The 22,154-nt window shown below is 38.1% G+C and overlaps 1 protein-coding gene across 1 annotated transcript in view; it reads right to left on the minus strand.

The window, feature by feature from the left end:
* myo10l3 (myosin X, like 3) overlaps positions 1-22,154 on the minus strand; it is a 134,796-nt gene that overhangs the window by 7,478 nt on the left and 105,164 nt on the right. Inside the window, exons 23-38 of the mRNA XM_055148531.1 lie at positions 20,765-21,121; positions 19,672-19,705; positions 18,083-18,889; positions 14,864-14,987; positions 10,824-11,067; positions 8,743-8,838; positions 7,784-7,877; positions 6,580-6,635; positions 6,347-6,489; positions 6,060-6,254; positions 5,811-5,968; positions 4,876-4,999; positions 4,004-4,301; positions 2,516-2,723; positions 1,143-1,279; positions 949-1,069 (exon numbers count right to left, since the gene is read on the minus strand). Coding sequence (XP_055004506.1) covers positions 949-1,069; positions 1,143-1,279; positions 2,516-2,723; positions 4,004-4,301; positions 4,876-4,999; positions 5,811-5,968; positions 6,060-6,254; positions 6,347-6,489; positions 6,580-6,635; positions 7,784-7,877; positions 8,743-8,838; positions 10,824-11,067; positions 14,864-14,987; positions 18,083-18,889; positions 19,672-19,705; positions 20,765-21,121 — 3,196 coding nt within the window. The remainder of the gene's footprint in view (positions 1-948; positions 1,070-1,142; positions 1,280-2,515; positions 2,724-4,003; positions 4,302-4,875; positions 5,000-5,810; positions 5,969-6,059; positions 6,255-6,346; positions 6,490-6,579; positions 6,636-7,783; positions 7,878-8,742; positions 8,839-10,823; positions 11,068-14,863; positions 14,988-18,082; positions 18,890-19,671; positions 19,706-20,764; positions 21,122-22,154) is intronic.

Consider the following 22,154-nt stretch of genomic DNA (forward strand, 5'->3'; position numbering starts at 1 on the left):
ATACCTTAAAACATGCATTAGTAATGTACGTGGGGTCACATGTATGGTAGTTTAATAAGATACTGTGAAACATTCCAGGCAAAGCAAAAAACATCTCCATGGAAACAAGCAGGTCGCCCACTTAAAAAGTTGCATAGTGCATTTTTAAGGGTTAAAGCAAATGTGAATAGTTGTAAAATATAATATAATTCAATCTGTGTATCATTTGTTCATTCATTCAACAAAAAAACAACAATTTTCTTCATTATTTGTCTCCAAAACCAAATAAAAAAACAGATAATGATTAATTTTTTCAATTTTTGATTTTGTGTTTAAATGAATAATGGAAAGAACGGACAACGTTTTCCGTTTCCGTGACTTAAACTGCAATACCGGGGTTTTGCACTAGATACGGACTGAACCAGGACTAAAACAGGACTAAAACAGGACTAAGCCAGGTCTAAACCAGGTCTAAGTCAGGACTGAACCAGGACTGAGTGTCAGGACGGGCCCGGAGATGCGCGCGCTTAGATCAGGACTGAAACCGGGACCAGACTGGGACGAGACTGGGATTGAGACTAGGGCTGAGACTAGGACTAGACCAGGACCAGACCAGAACTGAATCTGGGACCAGACAGGGACCAGGACCAGGACAAATAATGGAGACAAATAATGAAGAAAATAGTTGTTTTTTCATTTTCTTATTTTTGGTTTTATTTTGAAAAACGAATGAACGAATGATACACGGATTTAAGTTTCTTGTCATTTCATCTGACTTTTTTGCAGATATTACTGTATTATAATTTTATATATAAAACAAGTTTTCAGAATGATCCGGTTGAGTCAGTATAAACAATAAATCATCTGTAAGTCTAAAACTGATTGAACCAACCAGTGTTTTAGCAAATACGAGTTATGTAACGTAATACATTAATTGTTTATAGCTTAACTGTTCCCTAAAATTCTCACCTGCTCAAACATGAATGCAAACTCCACTCCTTCTTTGGGCATGCTCTCCACATCCAGGAAGCAATAAAGCTTAAAGTACAGTTTCCATTGGCCATCCTCCTCTTCCTCACTGACCGCCAGTCTAAACATACCCCACGAAATTAGCACACATGCCACATTAGGACTACAAATCCCATGTTTATGAATGAATTTACCTTTCAAATTTAGCCAAAACATCGGCTACAAGTACTCTGCTTTCCACTGCTTTGTCAATGGAGTTGTTGTGTTCAAATAACGCAAACATGTTTCGGCTGTCCTCCATGGCTAACCCGCGAATTAGCTTCTCCACCACCTACAAACCAAAGCAACATTTAAACATTGTGTAAATAAAAGTAGTCAAACATGGATTGCTTATGCTGCCATAGTCTTATAGTCTTATACATGCATCACAAATTTCGGACTTCTGGTCATCGCGCAATGCATACTGGGAAGAATCCTCCGAAAAAAGTGAGCATCAAATCGCCATGTTTGATTTCCCAGTGGGATGCGTTTATTGTCAAAGTCGATCTTTTCAAGTCTTTTGAGCCATATCACTTTTGTTTCTGGTTCTGATATTGTCATATTTTAGTTATGGGATTTGGACATCGTAATTGTGTGGTTGTTGGATCCTAACAGCGGAAAACGGCTTGAGAAATGGGCTTCGGGAGTTAACTGCAAAAGGGAATCAGATCTGTGTGACTGCAAACTTCTGTTCAAACTGTTTGGAAAAATAGTGAAAGGCGAAGGCGGTGGGCAGTATTGATACACAGGAAGGACGGAAACAAAAAACCTTTGGCTGCCTAAGAAATCATCCCGAGTTTGCAGCGAACATTTTGTATGTGGAGCGCCATCAAAGCAAAATCCCTTTTGTTAAGCGAGAGGTACAGAAGACTAGCAGGCTGAGCTCGCACTTTCTTGCTTGACTTTACAGCAACATTACGTCTTGGTCGCTTTGCAGTGGAAGGTGTTTCTTGGTGAACAGCTGGTGCTTTTCGCTTTACAGTTGACTTTTAAAATTTGTAACCAAGGTTGAGCAAGAGATCGGGATTTTGCTTTGATGGCGCTCCACATACAAAATGTTCGCCGCAAACTTGAGATGATTTCTTAGGCAGCCAAATGTTTCCTTTTTTGTTGTTCCTGTGAATCAATCCTGCCCACCGCCTTCGCCTTACACTGTTTTTCAATTTCGTTGGGAAGGGAAACAGTTTAGATGGAGGTTTGCAGTCACACAGCACTGATTCCCTTTTGCATTTATGGAGTTCGCAAACTTCCGAAGCCCATTTCTCCAGCCGTTTTCCGCTGTTAGGACATACAACAATCACACAATTACGATGTCCGAATCCCAAAACTAAAATATGACAACAAAAGTGATGTGGTTCAATAGACTTGAAAAGATCAGCTTTGACAATAAACGCATCCCACTGGGAAATCAAACATGGCGGTTTGATGCTCACTTTTTCTGAGGATCCTTCCCAGTATGCAATGCACGATGACCCGGAGTCCGAAATTTGGGATGCATGTATTAACAACATATATTGTTTGATTCTACCTCTCCAGCCGTGGTGTGGGAGTTGATGGAGATCTTGCAGGAGCCTCCCCCGTGACAGTAAACCGTGGTGGTCATTTCCTGTCTGGTCAGAAGAGCAATGATCTCTTCTTGGGAGGGCACAAACTCTCGAGATTTGGTTCTCTTGAGGGATTCGCTGATGAAGTGGGCGTACTGCTCGATCTCTGTACCAGGGAACAGCTCTTTAATCCTGAAAAAAATATGAAGAGTTGTCAGATTGGAGTTAAGTTATGTAAAATAGGTTTACACTTTATAATTTCTTATATCAAGAGTAGTAGTTTTTAAATAAAATATAAAAAATGTAAATTGTGTAATCTTTTTTTTGTATTATTTAGGTCCACATCATATAGTAATCCTTTGGTTTAATCTTCTAATTTTGTCAATTAAAGGTAGTATAGTGAAAAAAATATCACTTAAATTCAACTTTCATGAGCTTTATCTTTATAATTAACAATTTTCCATCTTCACTGAGTTGCAATTAATGCTTGAGTGTTCAGAAAATATCATATTTCACCTACCCCCTACCTCCGCCCACAGCCCTATGTAAAACATAAAACACGTAATTGACAATCAAGAACTTGTTATATATAAAACAATCAGTCAATTTCTATTACTACGCTGTTTTAGACTAACATTGTGTTTTACAAAGAACAAAATGTAAAATAGTAATGTTCTAGTTTCATAGTAAATACCCAAAAATGCACAGTAAGTATTTGTTAATGAGTTAATTTTTAGAAACTTCAGTCTAGTTTAGTCTATGTTAAAGGTGCACTGTGTAACTTGTCAGGTGGAGGGTCTGTCACCTGCTTGTCTCCATGGAGATGTACCTAGAATGCTCCTCAATATGACCATAAACTTAAAAATCTCAATGGAGACTTTCAAGCCAAATTACAGGTTAATAAAAATTTTAATTGTTAATTAAAAGATTTGTGTGTCAAACAATCTTCAAACTCATATAATCGAGTTGAAACTTTAACTTTGAGATTTATTTTAGAATATTGTTTATATAAATAGTATATTTATTAGATCTTTTAAATACAGAGATCAGCTGGATATATAGTTTATTTTGGATACATTTATGTTTTTTTATGCCTTATTTCATGTTCAAAGTATATTTTATTAATTTTATGTTTTATACATCACAAAACTGCTCTAAGGTACATATTTGTAGCCTATATTTATTTTCAATTTAACAGTTTTGCGTAAATTATCAATGACAAAGTGTTTTTTGAGAGAGAAATGCTGAATAAATGCATTGTGTAACTAGAAAATAATCGTTTGAATAATCATGATTTCAATATTGACCAAAATAATCATGATGATTTTTTCCATAATCAGGCAGCTCTAATAGAAAGGACGATTTCAGACAAAGCAAAAACATCTCCATGGTGAAAAGCATTTGACGGACCCTCCATCAGAAATGTCACACAATGCATCTTTAACAGCTCAAAAGCCAAACGTTTTTTGTACCTTTTGAGGTGGAATCTGAGGTAGCGCAGGATGCCTCGACTGGGCAGGAAGGTGCAGCTCATACAGGTGAGGAGGTGCCAGTGCGCACGATTGGCCGGGCTGTTGGGATGAGGCACGTGATTGGTCTGTTTGATCAGCTGACAGTAGACCTCGTCCCTCAGCGCCCGCAGGTCCTGGCAGGTCTGGAGGATGCCCTGGATGATGGGCACCGGGTCGGACACGGCCTCCATCTCCTGAAGAGAGTTGAAGATCTTGACAGCTTCATCTTGCAGGCTGGTGTAGCCCTTTTCCTTTTGCACTGGGAGAGAGAGAGCGCAGGTACAAAATTACAAAAAAAAAAACTAAACTAAAAAACATGAAAACAACTAATACAAAAATAGAAATGATAATAATAGCTATAAAACATTAAAGAGTCTGGAGTTGTGTTTTGTTTCATTCACACAAGTTTAACACACTAATCCCGTATGTTTAGCCTGAGCTCATCTTTCAAACAGAAAACACTTTGATCCACCTTGTGATGTCATGTGGAAAAACAGGAAGTGCTCCACTGTGTTTTTAAACTCCATACACCTTCACTACAATCATTTGGATAATTTAAAACCTGGAATTGCCTCTCTACTGAACTAAAGGTAAAAGTAACTTGAAAAAGTTCCACTACATGACATCACAAGGTGGAACAGAGCATTTTGAGCTTTGGCAATGTAGACAGTCTAATACTAAACATGTGTGAGTGAAATAAAACACAACTCCAGGTATGGCTTAAAGCTCACAAGAGTCAATTTTTTTAGTTTATGGTTTAACATAAAACATAATAAAATGTATAATGGTGTTGAAAAAAATAAATATGATAAACACACAAAGACCAGACTCACAGTGGACGCTGACATCTCCATATGGCAGAGGTAGAAGAGGTGAGTGCAAAGGATGCTGGGTATATCTGAGGATGGGGTTCCTCCAGTAGGTCTGCTCCACAGCCTCTACATTCAAACTGCTCTCCTGTGAAAACACGACAGAGGTCAGGCAAAGAAGAAGCTGGTATATAAACTACCCAATGCAGAACTATTCTACAACAATATTGAAAGTTTACTAGAAATTAAACACAAGAATTGGACTTGAGTGACATCAGAGTTCTGCACCAGGTCGGGTATCCGCAAATAGTTGCTGAAATAGGCGGGTTTTAACGTTCTGGCGGGCCAGGTGAATCAAATTAACAATGAATGGGTGAAAAATACTTGACACGTGTCCAAGACATCCGTTGCCCTGGAAACATGTGCCATTTCCAGGCTGAGAGAGTAACTTTAATGTTTTTATAACATAAAACCATCAGCGGAAGTGATCAGCTCAGCAGCTGCGCTCCTGGTTTAGTCCTGGTGTAGTGTAGCTTTGATATAATCACAGGTTAGAGGGCGGGTGCAGTGCTGTACTGTACAGGTGCGGGCGGGTGCTGGTCTCCAAAAATTTACCCGTGCATGACTCTGACAGCTGATGTTTGTTTTTCCAGTGTTTTTTTTTTTTTTAATGTAATTTTGTGTAGGGAGGGGAAGTGTGTAGGAGGGTTTTGTTTTGTTTTTTGTTATGTAAATTTTCAAGAAAAGAAATTAAACACATGAAAATATGACAGGAAAACTGAAAGAAAGAAGTCAGCACTGCACACAGAGGTGAGTACCTCACTTCACTACAGACTGTGTCCTTGGTTTGGAAGACTGAAAACCCAAAGGTCAGGTCAAATGTTATTATAATAGTATTATATAGATATTACATTTCACCATGTTCAGAGCTCTGGTCTGGACGTGTGGAGTTAAATTACCTTGATATCCCTGATGAGTTGTTGTGTTGGTGTTTCTATGGGAACCTTGCTGTCTATGGCTCCCTGGATGGCATTAGCCCAGCGCATGGCTTCATTTAGCATTTTGGTGTAAAGGCGATAAGAGTGCTTTCGTCCATGGACAATGATATTCCAGTAACCTGAGGGAACAGTATAGAGACATCATGTTACTGAGATCAGGAGTTATGGATAAAATACTCTATTATTATGAAAGGATATCCTGCTTTGTACCAGTGTCTTTGAAGACCTTCTCATCCGGCTGCACCACGGAGCAGAGGCTGTTGAGGACTAAAGTGCCCAGTTTGGTGGCATTTCGTTCTGAGGACTTGTAATAATCCAAAGAGTTTGTTGTGAGGACGAACCAGCGCTTCTTCAGCTTCAGAGAGGTGCTTTTGACTCCGGACTTCATCTCTTTGTGAAGCCAGCCTGAGGGAGCAGGTCCGGACAGGAGCCAGTTTAGTCAAGTCAAACAGTGGATTAAAGTTAAACATTTTAGCTGATTTAAAGTTCAAACTCACCTCTGACTAGAAACTCCTGTCCGTCACTCCTAGTGTCTCCCTTGGACTTCTGGAGCAGTCCGATCCAGTGGTGCATCTCTTCGGGCGTGTCCGTGTTACAGTGGATCACTCGATTTGCAGTGATGATCACAAAGGAATTAGGTCTAAAACAAAACATTGTATTGATCACACTGTTGTAAAGTGATCAAATAAAATGAGTAAAACACAGTTAAAGACCACTGGGCATCTCTCACCTGTCGGGGTTGTCAGACGCACAAACTGAGTCAATCAATCCCACATCTAGGGTTCCCTGTAGAGTGTGAAAAATATGCATATATAATTAAATCAAATGACTATAAATACAAGTTTATGGTATGTATAAGTTTGTGATTCTGCCGCAGTCCAGGTCAAAACTTACTATTGTTTCCTAAATACTGTCATAATTGAGTGAGTGAGAGATTGGTGGTGATTGGTGAGAGGACATTCCAGCAGATTGACTTCCATGTTTAATTGTATAAAATGCAATTGTCAGTTTGTTTGTCGGTTTGCCATTGTCATAATATGTCAGTGTATTACATTAAAAAACACAATTATTACGCATTAGCGATAAACAGTTTTAGAAACAGATATATATATCCTGATATGGGTCCCTTCAAGGAACTAATTCATCCCTCAGCCACCAACCTTGGCCTGATTGTAGACTGTAATTTTAAACTTAATAAGCAGGTAAATTCTGTTGTTAAATCCAGTTTTTATCACCTTCGTCTTTAATCCAAAGTGAAAACTTTTTTATCTTTTAATCATTTTGAACAGGTCATGCACGCTTTTATTTCTACTCATCTGGACTACTGCAATGAGCTCTATACAAGAATCAACCAAAAAGCAAATCGTCACTTGCACTCAGTCCAGAACTCTGCAGCGTGTCTTTTATCAGGGAGCAAAAAGCGCGATCACATTACCCCAATTCTTGCGTCGTTGCAATGGCTTCCTGCTAATTTTAGAATTGATTTTAAGATTTTATTCTTTGTTTTTAAAGCTTTGAATGGACTGGCCCCACAGTATGTCTCAGACCTCCTCCAAATTTACACCCTGCACATGCTCTGAGGTTTGAGGGTCAGCTCCAACTCGTCGGGCCTAAAAAGAGACTTAGACTCTTTGGCCGATCCCAAACTCTGGAATGTTCTGCTTTCATGTATTTATTTTATTATTTTTGTTCATTGGTTTTAGTAATTTTGTAGTAATTTTGTAATTTTGGAAACTGTCTTGTTTAAAATGTGCTATACAAATTAAGTTGGATTGGACTGGATTGGGTATATATTGATACATATTGATTTTATATAATATAGACTAAAGTATCCATAGACCATTTTTCCCTACTGTAACAACTAAACTGAGCCTTGTGAGTGCAAAGTAGACTTGGGTCTGGGGTTTTGGCAGCGAGAGGAAACAGGAACTCACCACTGCGTTCTTTGGGTTGGCCTGTTCGTGGTGCATCTCCAGGAGCTGCTCCGGACTGGCGCTGTGCACACGACTCAGCACATTGAACCAACCGCTGAGGGGTCACGGAGAGGGGAGGGGGAGGAGAGGAAGAGGGAGGGAGGGAAGCAGCAGAGGAGAGAGGGAGGGGGAGAGAGAGAGCAAGACAGCATTAAAGACAGTTTCCATGGATAACCACAAGAGGGAACAATGACTCAACGTATTCCTGTTAAAACTCTTGTGTTAAGCCGTGTTATGATGTTACCTCCACAAAAACAGACCTGGAGCTGTGTTTTGTTTCATTCACACATGTTTGAGTAATCCTGCATTATTAGTCTGTCTGCATCTCCAGAGCTCAAAATACTCTGTTCCATCTTGTGGAAATTGGTTGAAATGATCCAAATAGGTATGTTTTTCATGGAGAAAAGAACATTACAACACACAGCAGATCATAAAATATTGTAATATAGACCCTTTAAAAGCAAGAAGCAACAAAAAGACAAAGTAAAACAAAACAAGAAACTGTAAAATTATGTAAGAATATATTGTAACATTGCAAAATAAATAAATAAAAAACAAAGACTATGTTAATAATGACATGAAAAGACTCAAGAGTGACTCAACTAGGAGTAATACTTTAAAAAATAGAATTATCTCATTGAAGGTGAACAGAATGGCTTGATTATAGGAAAAATTTTAGCATTTATGTCATTTATTACTACTACTTATACTTAATGATACTTACTAGATTTATATTTTCACACAATCAACAAAATTGTAAACTGTAAAAGCTAGGACTGCACAGTGTTTTAATCAAAGTTGCCAGACCTGATTAGTTAGGAATAAATGCTTTATTCAGCCACAAAGTCTTTCTAATTCTACTGAAGTGTATTATAATCTTTATGCGCCTAAGTAAATCGTCGTAAGTCCTTTTAAATTACCTTGCATCTTCTGGAGATTCTGCGTAGATGTGGTAGGTCCTCTCTTCTGTCACGATGTTCAGTGCGTTTTCCTTCTCGTGATTGTCCACGATTTCCCTAAACATAAAATTACACGTAATAAATACAAACTCTTCATTCAAAATAACTTATATTATTAAAGGTGCACTGCGCAACTTTTTCTCGTGGAGGGTCTGTCACCTGCTTGTCTCCATGTAGATGTTATTGCTTTGCTCTAGAATGTTCCACAGTATAAATTAAACGTATCTATCTCAAGGGATGCAACTATAGGCTATATTACAAGTCAGATCTGTGGAAAGGCAACCCTATTCACCGAGAAAATGATTGTATTTTTATGAATAAATGCTATATAGATTTAGATATTATGTGTCTAAATATTAAGACAAGCAGGTGACACTCTCCACCAGAAAAATTGCGCAGTGCATCTTTAAAGTGCATATGACAGTTTTTATTTTTTTCTAATTACGATAGTATCGGTGGTAAATATAAATCATAGTTTTAGATCAGTTAAGTGGCAGTTTGTTGAAAAAATGTTGAAAATAAAAGTACAGTGAGATTTAAAACAGTAGTACCTCTAATTATGTCAACACGGAAAATTCTATCCAAAATGCACGGACAATAATGTGCATTTTTATGGTAATTTAAACTTTAATTTATAGGGATGTAACAATAACCGAAATATTGTGACATTGTATCGTCAGAAGTCTCTCAATAATATCGTGGACCATCACAATATATCAAATTACAAGTTCCTTTGCTTAAATTCATTGTTTTGGTGCAGCAACAGCTAAAAGAACCCGAGGGAACTACATAGACCATGATCCTTTGCTCTATTTCTGTCAAATGAAATTACTTATTAACCACTTTAAGATCTTAACTCTTTGGTTTATGACAGAACCAAAGGCTTGTCAAGACATTTTTAGAGGAAAAAGCAGTATATTCACAATTCTTTCTTCTGTCTTCTACAAAATATCATAATAAATATCGTACTGTGACATGCATATAGTGAAAATATCGTACAGAGGAATTTGGATTTTGTTACTTCCTTATTCAATTAACAAAATAAAGGTGTGAAGTGTTTAGTCTAATCATTTAAAAAAATGTAATCTAGCCATGATTTCTTTATGGTTGCTAGGTAACAACTATGGAATTAACTCTATGTGTGTCAAATCTGTGAAAACTTGGAAAAATTAGGCAGATATTTAAAAATCTTAAAGGACCCAGATTACGCTATTTTTTGAGCTATGTTATTATGTAGTTTCCTTATCACAAAAAGACCTGGAGTTGTGTTTTGTTTTCGTTCACACGTTTAACACACAAATCGTACATATTTAGACTTTAGAGTTCTTCTCTCAAACTGAAAATACTCTGTTCCACCTTGTGATGTCATGTGGTAACACAGGAAGTGCTCCACTGTGTTTTTTTCTACTGAAGTAAAGGTAAAATGTAGCTGAAAACTCTTGCTTCAGGACATCACAAGGTGGAACAGAGCATTTTGAGCAGGGATTTCCAACCTGTAGCTCGGGAACTACCTGTAGCTCTCCACCCCATTTCAAGGAGCTCACCAAGGGATTTCTGAATTATACATATTGTGCTGAATCAGTAAAATTTGTTGAATTACTATTGTAAATCTTATCATTTTAATGCCCAGTTCTGTGCACTATTAAATGAATAATGGTTTATATTTTATAAGCATCTAACTGTTCCCAATCTATGGCTGTGGCTCTTATATATACTAAATTTCTTGTTAAAATAAGTAGCTCTTTGGCATTTTTGTTTTGTAAAGGTAGCTCACCAGAGGAAAAACGGCTGGAGACTTTAGAGATGTAGACAGACTAATAATACATATTTTCTCAAACGTGTGAAAATGAAACAAAACACAGCTCCAGGTCTGTTTTTTATGTTTTTGAAAAGGTAACAACATTATAACATGGCTTAAAGCTCAGAAGAGTCAATTTTGCGTAATATAGGACCTTTAAATATAATAACATTAACTACAATTTAGCAAAATAAACAGTTTAACTTGTCATATACACTTTCATAAAACAACATGTCTCCCATACTTAGCAGCTCGGATATCAATGGTCCCTTTCTGCTTCTCCTCGCTGTCGTTCTCGAAGTACATGAGCTTGTTTTCGCGAAGCACGAACCAGCGCATTTTCCAGTTCCGTCGTGACAGCGTGGACATGCCCCCTCCCTTCTTGTAGAGCCAGCCCGATTTGAGAGAGTCCTGCTTCGCCCGGAACCACATGAAGGTGTCATCTTTTAACACGCACCAGCGCCGTCGCCAGGGAATCATGAGCCCGCCTGGGAGAACAAAAGCAACGGGGAAATGTGGTTTAGAGGGAGGGCTAGTTCTAGTCAAAATCAGTGGGGGATGAAGTATTCAGTTTTGTTAGTTTTGTTTTTAAATAAAAGTAAAAGTAATACATGAAAAAGCTCCTTAAAGGTGGACTATGTCACTTTTCATTTGGGGTCCGTCACCTGCTTGTTTCACAGTATGACATAAAAAAGCTCTACCTTACATTTATTCAATTATAGCTCCAAAATACTTAGAGAAACAAGGGTCGCCTCTTCACAGATCTGACCTGTAACTTGGTCTGGTTTGGTCTCCATGAAGATAGAAAGGTTTAATGCCATACTGTGAAACATTCCAGACGAAGCAATAACATCTCCATGAAGAAAAGTATTTGACAGACCCTCCACGAGAAAGTTACATAATGCAAATTTAAGTAAAACAACTGAAGTACCTGTTTAAAAATGTACTTTAAAAATAAAAAGTAAAAGAATCAAATGTAGTGATTTTGAGAAAGATTTTAGCTTATTTCAATGATTCAATCGATTTCTTAATCTGGTTTGCTTGAAGTTGAGACATAAACTCAAATTAAATGTGCTAAAAAAAAAGTTTCAGCCATTTCAGCAGGTCTCAAATTTGGTATTGAGTTTGCATCTGTAATGAGTCATATGCAAATCTTATCATACAGTCAAAAAATAACCAAAAATGTCCCAGTAGTACAAAGAAATTGTACACACGGTAAATATTGACCCCAAAAATATATGGTTCCAGCTTTCATATATTGAACAATAAGCAGTGGTGGATGAAGTACACAATTTTGTTACTTAAGTAAAAGTACAGACACAGGGGCAAAAGGTTACTCAAGTAAAAGTAAGTCTAAATCTACTTAGGTAAAACTCCTGAAGTACAATTAAAGCATCAAATGTAGTGATTTTGATAAAGATTTTAGCAGATTTTAAGTGGTTCAGTTGATTTCTTAAATTATGTAGCTGTTTTTTTGTTTTTGGTTTGCTTAAAGTTGGGATGTTAACTCAAATTTAATGTGTAAAAAATAAATCAGCAGGTCTCAAACCATAAAGAAAAGTACTTTTTACTTTTCAGTCCAGATCTAAAATGTAGTGGAGTAGAAAATACAGATACATGCTTTCAAATGTAGTAAAGTGAAAGTAAAAATTATCCACTGCAAAATGTACAGATACCTAAGAATTGTACTTAAATATTGTACTTTTACTTTTGTACTCTTCCACTACTGGACAAAATACAAAGAGTGAGTAAATATTATATAACTAAATAATGCACTATGCCAAAGATAACCATCACCATTAATAATTAACCATTTATAGCCGATATCCAGTGCACTAAAAATGGCAAATATCAGTCCAATATATCTGTATTAATCACTATTTCTCATATTCATAGATTTTGTGTTTGTCTATTGTCAAAAGAGTTAAAAATCAGATACAAATTGATACTTCTGGCTATTTCTTGCTAATTTTTATACTTATTTAGAAAGTATTATTACCATTTATATATTTTTTTCTCTTTGTTATTATATTTATTGTGATGTGTGAGCTACTGTGTCCAAGTAATTTCTCTCGTGGATCAATAAAGTTTGTCTAATCTAAAACTAGTATCTAAACTACTCATTTGAGCAAGCATTGATAAGAAAATAAAGTCACATTCACAGAACAACAACGTCTCCATGGCAATAAGAAGATGACGGATTTTCCACCAGAAAAGTTACATAGTACAGATTTAAGTGCGGTGAGGCTATTTTAGCACATACAATTTAAAAAAGAACTCAAAATGATTCAGGGGACGCCAGGAAATCGTGAGCCCGCCTGGGAGAACAAAAGCAAAGGGGACATGTGGTTTAGGGGGAGGGCTAAGAGCTCGTCAAAATACAGAGAGAGAGTAAATATTATGTGACTAAATATGCAGTACGTCAAAGATAACCATTACAGTTTGGAAGTGAATACAAGCAGTTTAAAGTAGTACACGCACAGAGTATTTTACTGTGATGGAAGTGGTGCCTGAATGGCTGCTCGAGTAAAGGGTTTGTACTGTTTTTAATTGTTTTCTTTGTGCAGCATCCTTGAGTGTTTAGAAAAGTGCTATGTAAATAAAATGTATTATTATTGTTAAATGTTTCATGGCTGATGCTGATAGAATTGTTAAGAATCCAGAGAAACCAGGTGATGGCTTCTGCTGATATTTTTCATATGGATATGTAGAGTTAATTTAGGTAATTTCACCGCAAATTATCAAATTCAATTTAGTACAAACTCATCCACAACACTCTGTTTGGACTAAAGAGTTAAAACAAAGCTTTATGTATATATATATTTCATGCATAGCTCTACTGGGGATGTACGGCTGATATCTAATATGCTAAAAAGGGCAAATATAGGTTTGATATATTGGCCCTTTTTGATTAATCACAAACATTACTACCAATATTTATAGATTTAGTGTGTATTTACAGTTTTTTGCAGCTGGATAATTAGTTTCATAGGGTTGTCAAAAGTGTCAAAATCAGATACAAATTGATCCTAAAACTAGTATTGAGACTAGATACTCATTTGTGCAAGTGTCAAGACTAAAAAGTCACATTCACAAGATAGAAATGAACCTTTCCTGAATAGTTTTAGAATGATCTTGAGCTGTATAAGAAAAAGTATAAAAGCTCATAGACTAGTATACGCCCATGGACCATAAAGGACCTACATGGACCACTGAGGGATTACACAGATACCACATATAAATATGGTAAAGTTATGTTAAAAAATGAATTGGTGCATCCCAAAGCAAAACAATAACAGGTGGCCATCCACCAGAAAAGTTACACAGCATGGGTTTAACTGTGGCTAGGCTATTTTCGAAAAGATGATTCAGGGGATATAAAAGACTGACAATCTTTTAAGGATCTCTATTACCCTCTCTTTGGATCTATGTTATAATGTTGTTTCCTCATCACAAACAGACCTGGAGTTGTGTTTTGTTTCATTCAGACATGTTTAACACGCAGATCCATGTTTAGTTCTTCTCTCAAACTGAAAACAGTCTGTTCCACCTTCTGACGTCATTAAGTGAATCCACTGTTTTTAAACTCCATATGTCTGCACAACCCGTGTATTTGCCTAAATTTGAAGCTTGGACCAAACCAGGACCAAACCAGGTTCAAACCAGAACCAAACCAGGACTACACCATGACCACACTAGCCCCAAACCAGGATCAAACCAGGACCAATCCTGGACTTGAGAGAGAGAGAGAGAGATCTGAGCCCATGGAGCAGGGTATTCACAAACCCGTCCCGACACTCAGTCCTGGTCTAGCTCTGGTCCAGTCCCGATCCAGACCCGGTCCAGACCCATCCCAGTCCTGTCCCAGTGTCCCAGTCCCGGCCCAGTCCCGGACCAGTTCTGGTCCCCTCATGTCTCAGGTCACTATAGGACAGTAGTGCAGATATCATGAGCCTGTGCAGGTTGTTTTCACCATTGCCAATAGCTCCGGTTTGACATTTAAGTTGTAGCTATTTTACATTTATTATTTTTTTTATATCTCACGTCAGGAGAAGTGGGTGGATGGTGTACCCCCACGTACCATGTCTACAACACCCCGGTGACATCACAAGGTGGAACAGAGCATTTTGAGCTTTGGAGATGTAGAGAGACTAAAAATAAAGGTTTGCTCAAACGTGTGAATGAAACAAAACAACTCCAGGTGTGTTTTGATGAGGTAACAGCATTATAAAATGTCTTCAAGCTCACAAGAAGAGGAGGTTTAAATCTGATAAAGTGACTCACTCTTCATGTACAGATAGCCGTGGAAGTAGGGAGGCCCAGATCCGTTCAGGAGGTTGACTCTGCCATTGGAAACCTCTTCATCTGTGTCCACATAGGCATCGTTCTCATCATCACTGTCGATGAACTGAAAAGAACCAAGCAGAAACAGATCTGAGTGAACTGGCGAAACAATGAAACCTCTTAATACCAGTCTGACTTTTGTTTGTCTTTATCTCTGAGCCTGTCGCTTGAAGCTATGCACCTGAAAGGCACTAATTCTTTGAGCTTGCTGCTTGTGTTGACACTGGCAGTTTCTGTGAGGTTATCAGGGCCAAAATCACTCAATCACACTGAGGAGATGAACTCTTGGAGAAGTTTTTAAAAAGTAGAAAGAAATTGGAATGTGTAAAAAACAACATTAGTTACACAAAAATATGTTTGAATAAGAAAAGTGATGATTAATAGACATTCACTGGGCACTGACTGCACAGACACAATCATAATCTTATCTATACCTCTTACCAATTTTTGCAGTAATACCAGATTTAGGAAGGGGCAAGGCCACTATACTAGCACTGGCAAGCTTTTTGTAATGTGTATTTTTGAGTGAAATGTGCTGATTTAGGGTGATCCAGGGGTGACCAAACTTTTTTCATCAAGGGCAGGAGTGGGCAATTATTTTTTCCATGGGGCCACATGAGAAACAGAAAATATTGTGGAGGGCACGGCCAAAATGCTGAACTCAATTCTGCATAATATTAATTGTATTTCTTTATAAAAAGCAGTAAATAGTAGGGATGTAACAATATACAAATCTCATGGTATGATATTTATTGCGATATTTTGGAGAGGCTAATATTATTGTAGATGGGACACTTTTGTTTTTAAAATACCTTGACGAGATTTTGGTGCGAATTATTACTGTCATAATCCCAAGAATTCAAGTAAAAAACATATCTCTTCATGTTGTCTGCACTGAAATGAATCATGGGATATGTAGTTCCCTAGGTTTAGAAGCTGTTGCTGCTATAAAATCACGCATTTAAGCAAATGAACTTGTGATTTGATATGTTGTGACAGCCCATGATATTATTGTGAGACTTTTGACGATACAATATCACGATATTTCGGTTATTGTTACATCCTGAGTAAATAACACTGTTTTGACGAGCTGGTAAGATTGGTAAGAGTTTATGTTTTGACTAAGCAATGAAAAAGTGAGATTCTCTTACAAAAAATATAATTTAAAAACACCAGCTTTAGTCCATGCGTGGGGTAAAATTATAAAATATGTTTATTTGGTAATTCCAAATTATCTTAAATAGGACGGTCAGAGTCAACCAAAGGACCATATGTGGCCCTTGAGCTGGACAACACCCAGGTCTGATCAAGGTCGACTTATCAAAACACATACAAAGCAGAAGGCAGATGGATGGCCATAGACTGGTGCCCAGTACAGTGAATCATTGTAATATGTGCATTTTTAACAGGTTAGAATGAGCCACCAGAGCTTTATTCAATATAAGATCCTAATTTGGGCCAACTAACCTGGTAGCTTGAGGGCCAAGAAAAACTGGGCCATAGTTTGGACATGCCTGATTTAGACTGTTGGTCAAAAAGGTTATAAAGTAATATTTCTGTACTTTTATTAATTAACGAGTTTAATGAGAATTCATTTATGAGTAAGTTTGCAGTCCTTTTACATTGTCTGCTACTTAAACCTCAACAAAGACATTTAAAGACATGTTTTAACACATTTCTGTTAGATTTTCAATATTGTCTGAAAATCATTATCGGGATACTAAAAACATATCAGATTACTAATTTTTGACAATAAAGCTTAATAACATAATAAAATAATAACTTTGAAGCTATGGGAGACTGCTGAAGCTATTTATTTCATTAAAGTTGGACTGCACAACTTTTTTGATGGAGGGATAGCTACTTACTTGTCTCCATGGAGATGATACTGCTTTACCTTGAATGTTCCATGGTATTAAACATATTCATCTACTATTTTTTTCATTATGTGTCGCTCAAAAATACAATAATTCCTTCTGTGAATAGGGGCGACTTTCCACAGATCTGAACTGTAATGTAGCGTAGTGCTGTAACCTGCCTGACTCTCTTGTGAATAAATAGGTTTAATCTATACTGCGGAACATTCTAGACAAAGCAATAACATCTCCATGGAGACAAGCAGATGGCGGATCCTTCACTGGAAATGTTACACAGTGTATTTTTAAGGCCAGGTAAACCAAAACACCTCTTTTTTGCCATCATGAGCAATGTCAAACATGAGTACATCGTGTAACTTGGAGGGTCCGTCAAATGCTTTTCTCCTTGGAAATGTTATTGCTTTGTCTGGAATGTTTCCTTTCTTTCTTCATAGAGACCAAACCAGGCCAAGTTACAGGTCAGATGTGTGGAGAGGCAACCCTGCTCACAGTCAGAACAGCTGTTTTTCTAGGTATTTTTGAGCTATAAAACCACCTGTAATTTATCTATTCATTCAAGGAACGTCTGTCTGTGTGTTTGTTTGTTTGAAGGGTGTCATTCTAATGGGACGGGTGTGTGCAGTGCCAATTTTCATGTTGTTAGGACAAAAAATGCCAATGATCTGGTAAAATGAGTGATATATTTTAAATACTAGTGTAATAAATGAAAGATACAGCTGTTTAATGTCATACTGTGGAACATGCCAGGCAGAGCATTTACATATCCATAGGAACAAGCTGGTGCCTCCGCTCAATTTCATTTTTCTAGCGACTAGGTCAGGAATCGGAATACACTAGACGGTTCGCAAAAACCCCGGAAGTGCGAGTTCGGGCACCAGCCAATCAGCGAAGAGCCATAGACTCTGTTTTGGCAACAATTCCCGAGATCAAGGATTCAAAGCTGGAACAAAGAGAATGTTTGGTGAATTTTATCAAAGGGAAAGACGTTATTGCCCTTCTTCCTACAGGATTTGGGAAAAACTTAATATACCATTTAGCCTCATTAGCGGCGCATTACATATGTCACGACCAAATAGCAGGGATTGGTTAAATAAAAAAGTACCCGCCTACCGTCGAGCGAACGAATTCTAATGCTGCGAGGTCAGACGGTTTCTACAAAGTGAAACCGGGTGATGAATCAGGCTAAGTGACAGACCCTCCACCAGAAAATTTACACAATGCCCCTTTAGTCCAACAAAACTGTAAGAATTCAACATTAAAAACAAATAAATGAAAATCTTACCGAGTCGGAGCTGCCCCTGAATGAGTCCAGACTGTTTTGTGTACCGGAGGACTTCCTCACCACCTCCTCGTCGGTGATGTGTCCGTCATTGATACTCGCCCCCGAACTCCCATGAGCCTCTTCAAATTCTTCCTGGTCATAGTCCGACTCCGGGTCTGGGAGGTTGCTGTGGGACACTTGACCATTCACTGACTCATTCAGTTTTGACCCCCGGGTCGCTCTCTCTTCCCTGTGTCCATTAGTAAGAGCAGGAAGAGGAGCGGGAGCATGGTTTGTGGAAAGATTGGGAACATGACTAAGTCCGTTGGAAGTAACTGGTTTATTCTGTACAGAGGAGGGGGAGGGAGTAGCTAGCTGTCCTTCTGCAAAATCTGGAGGAGGAGGTGGGATACTCTGGAACACTTCTTTATCCAGAGGAGCTGAAACCGGTGAAGGAAAGTCTGGCAACGCTACGCACTCATCTTCAGCGTGGAACCCCTCATCCACCTCTTCTTCGGCGAGGGGAGCGGTGGATTCCGTGGGGTCGTGAAGGTTTTCCTCGCTGGATAACGAAGGCTCCAATCCACCAAAATCCAACAAATCAAGGAATTCTGTAGCCACTCGCGACGCTTCCTTCTCCAGGCGGTAGATCTCGGCGTCCCTGATTTGGCGAAGCTCCTCACGGGACATGTCTCCAAGCAAAGAAACGCCGTCTTCTTGCTGTTTCTGGAGACGTTCGATCTCGCGTTCCAGTCTTAGGATTTCCTCCATCTGCCTGCTCTCCTCCTCTGTGGTGTCAGAGTGGGACAGGGTCTGGGACAGCCCCTTCTGAGACAAAACAGTGACAACAGCGTTAGTCATTTTCCTTTGTGTGTTGTCATCATGTGCTAGGGATTTTTGCAATAACAAGGAAAGCAATGACTTAACAGTATTTGTGTTCAAAGTGTATTATTGTATTGTACTGTACATTTAAAGGTCCTATATTACACAAAATTGATCGTTGTGAGCTTTAAGACAAGTTATAATGTCGTTACTCCTCAAAAACATACCTGGAGTGTTTCATTTCATTCACACATTTTAGTAATCCTTCATTATTAGTTTAGTAATCCTTCATTATTAGTGCACTGTGTAACTTTTCTGGGGTCGGGCCCTTCGACATGAGAATATATGGCATTCATTTTTTTCAATTACAGATGTTTTTATATTCCAAAAATACAGTGAAAAGCATGTGTTGAGTCTGTGAGGAGGCGATCCTTTCCACAGATATGACCAGTAACTTCTGTTGGCGACATCTGCTTGTGTCCAAGGAGTTTTACAATGTATGTCGAACATTCAACACAAAGCAATAACATCTCCATGGAGACAAGCAGGTGACCATCTGCCAGAAATGTTACATAGTGCACCTTTAAGAATTATCAATTAAAACATATGATTATAACATCAATATATAAAAAATCTTGTAGGTTGTACTTGATTTTCAATTCTATACTATAAGAATAATGGTTCAGCTGGTTCACATTTGTTAGCATTTTGATAAAATCTTTTGGGATTGTTTACGTCCTGTAGCGCCAACACTAATACGTTTCAATAGACGAGAAGACAGAATTTACCTTTTCACAGGCGCCGTTCACCATCACTGAGCTCCTACAATGAGAAAAAAATGTATTAAATTAATTAATTATTTATCCCTGTGGTGTATGGGAGGAGGCGGTGGTGGTTAAGTCCTGGTTTAGACCTGGTTTAGACCTGGTTTAGTTTTCGTTTTAGACCTGTTTTAGACCTGGTTTAGTCCTGGCTTAGACCTGGCTTAGTCATGGTTTAGTCCTGGTTTAGTCCTGGTTTAGACCTGGTTTAGATCTGGTTTAGTCCTGTTTAGACCTGGTTTAGACCTGGTTTAGATCTGTTTAGACCTGGTTTAGTCCTGGTTTAGACCTGGTTTAGTCCTGGTTTAGACCTGGTTTAGACCTGGTTTAGTTCTGGTTTAGTCCTGGTTCAGACCTGGTTTAGACCTGATTTAGTCCTGGTTTAGACCTGGTTTAGACCTGGTTTAGTCCTGTTTAGACCTGTTTTAGATCTGGTTTAGATCTGGTTTAGTCCTGTTTAGACCTGGTTTAATCCTGTTTAGACCTGGTTTAAACCTGTTTTAGTCCTGGTTTAGTCCTGGTTTTAGACCTGTTTTAGACCTGTTTTAGTCCTGGTTTAGTTCTGGAGGAGGCACAGTTCGCAGGGCCGTATGGGACGAGGGGGTGCGCGCTTTTATGGCCCAGTACCAAATGACCCACGGCCCGGTACTGGTCCATGGCCCGGGGGTTAGGGACCCCTGGTATAAAGTACATAAAGAAATCCTAATGAAGTACTGTCTTCATTCAAAAATAGTCTTGAGCAGAAAACTATAGTTGCTGCCCGAGCCTCTGATTGTATGTATTCCTTCTCTCAAACCCAAGTAGAAGTTTTGTGTAGATAGAAGTAGTTATAGTACCAATGGTGCAACTTCTAGTTTTAAATTATATTTATTTTTAATGGGGGAATAACATTATATGGTCAAAAGCACAAAAAGTAAACGTGGAACAATATAGATTTTTAAGGAACATAATTAAGAACCAACTTGCATCTAAGTTGAGTAAAACTGAGAACAAAATAATTGACTAGTCCAAACTTCCTTATAATTAAAATAGCATAAAATCATTATAAACCAACACACACCTGTCATCTGTTTTCTGTTTCTCCATCAGCTCCTTCCTCCTCTCCTCCTCCTCTTTCTCCCTCTGTCTCCGCTCCTCCTCCTCCATCTTCCTCCTCTCCTCCTCTTCTCTCCTCAGCCTCTCCTCCTCCATCCTTCTCCTCTCCTCTTCTTCCTCCCGTCTCCGCCGCTCCTCTTCCTCTCTCCTCCTCTTCTCCTCCCTGAGCTGCTGGTAGAGCGAGCGTGCCCTTTGACCCCTGTGGTGCTTCTGGAGGATGATGGCGGCAGTTCGAATACGCAGGAAGAGGCGTCTCCAAAAGTGGGCGCGGTAGTTCTTCTGGATGGTGACGACGCTGGATCGAACCTTGTTATAATGTTTCCTGGGAAAAGAAAAAAAATAGAAAAGATAAACATTATTTATTAATCATTTATTGTTCAAGCTCACAAGAGTCAATTTTGAGTAACATAGGACCTTTAATAAATTACAATATGCAGCAAAGTAATAGCAAAATAACTGAGATTATAGGGGATATATGAATTGCTTATATTATTCAGTATTCTGTCACTAAATACATTTTTAAAGTATTCTTCACATCACTGTTTATAAGTTAGGTTAGGTTGCTTTGTTTGAAATTTGGTGAATTTGTTTTGCAGATTTGAGAGGCTGGACCAACATTTCATATTTCATTGTACAATAAACACGTATAAAAACACAATTACAAAATAAAGTGTTACAGTGCTCCAGTGCAGAATGGTTTATTCCATAAACAATTAGTTAAATTCATCCATCACACTTGGCTAAAAACACAATAAGTATTAAATATATATAAAAACACATGATTTTTCCAAGACAGCGTACTAAAATTGATAGATAAATAGATTACAATTTATTCATAAGTATGATAGCAGCTAGAACAAAGCTCGTTTTAAAATGATTCGCTCTAGATCTTGGGACTAAAAGCCTCTTAACTGTGGGTTTCGTGGATGTTGCACGTCTTTTAAAATACTCTGGGACATCCTCTGTAAGTGTTTTGAGTACGGGGAGTCCAGGCGGCTCTGAGGACGGACAATCACCTCACTCGCCCATTTAACCAACTGATTCAGGGAGTTCTTGTTTTTGTTTTTTTAGCAGAGATGCTCCTAAACCATGAGACCAACGAAAAAGTTAAAACTGATTCCCTAAACGTCTTATAGAACAGTGTCATCATGGTTCTATCTGTATCAGAGAAATACCACGGTAGAATGGAAATAACATTGTAACTAGACATGTAGTTAAAGCATTCACATGATAAATGCCAACGGAAAAAGAACTCATCTGTTATTCTACTGTATTTCATCCTAACCCGGATCAATATGAAGACTATAAACTGCCATGAAATATGGTCCATGAAATGAAAAAAGAACTGTACCTGA

The sequence above is a fragment of the Boleophthalmus pectinirostris genome, unplaced genomic scaffold (assembly GCF_026225935.1).
Source record: "Boleophthalmus pectinirostris isolate CB_2022bp ecotype Guang Dong unplaced genomic scaffold, ASM2622593v1 HiC_scaffold_1, whole genome shotgun sequence".
NCBI classification, from domain to species: Eukaryota; Metazoa; Chordata; class Actinopteri; order Gobiiformes; family Gobiidae; genus Boleophthalmus; species Boleophthalmus pectinirostris.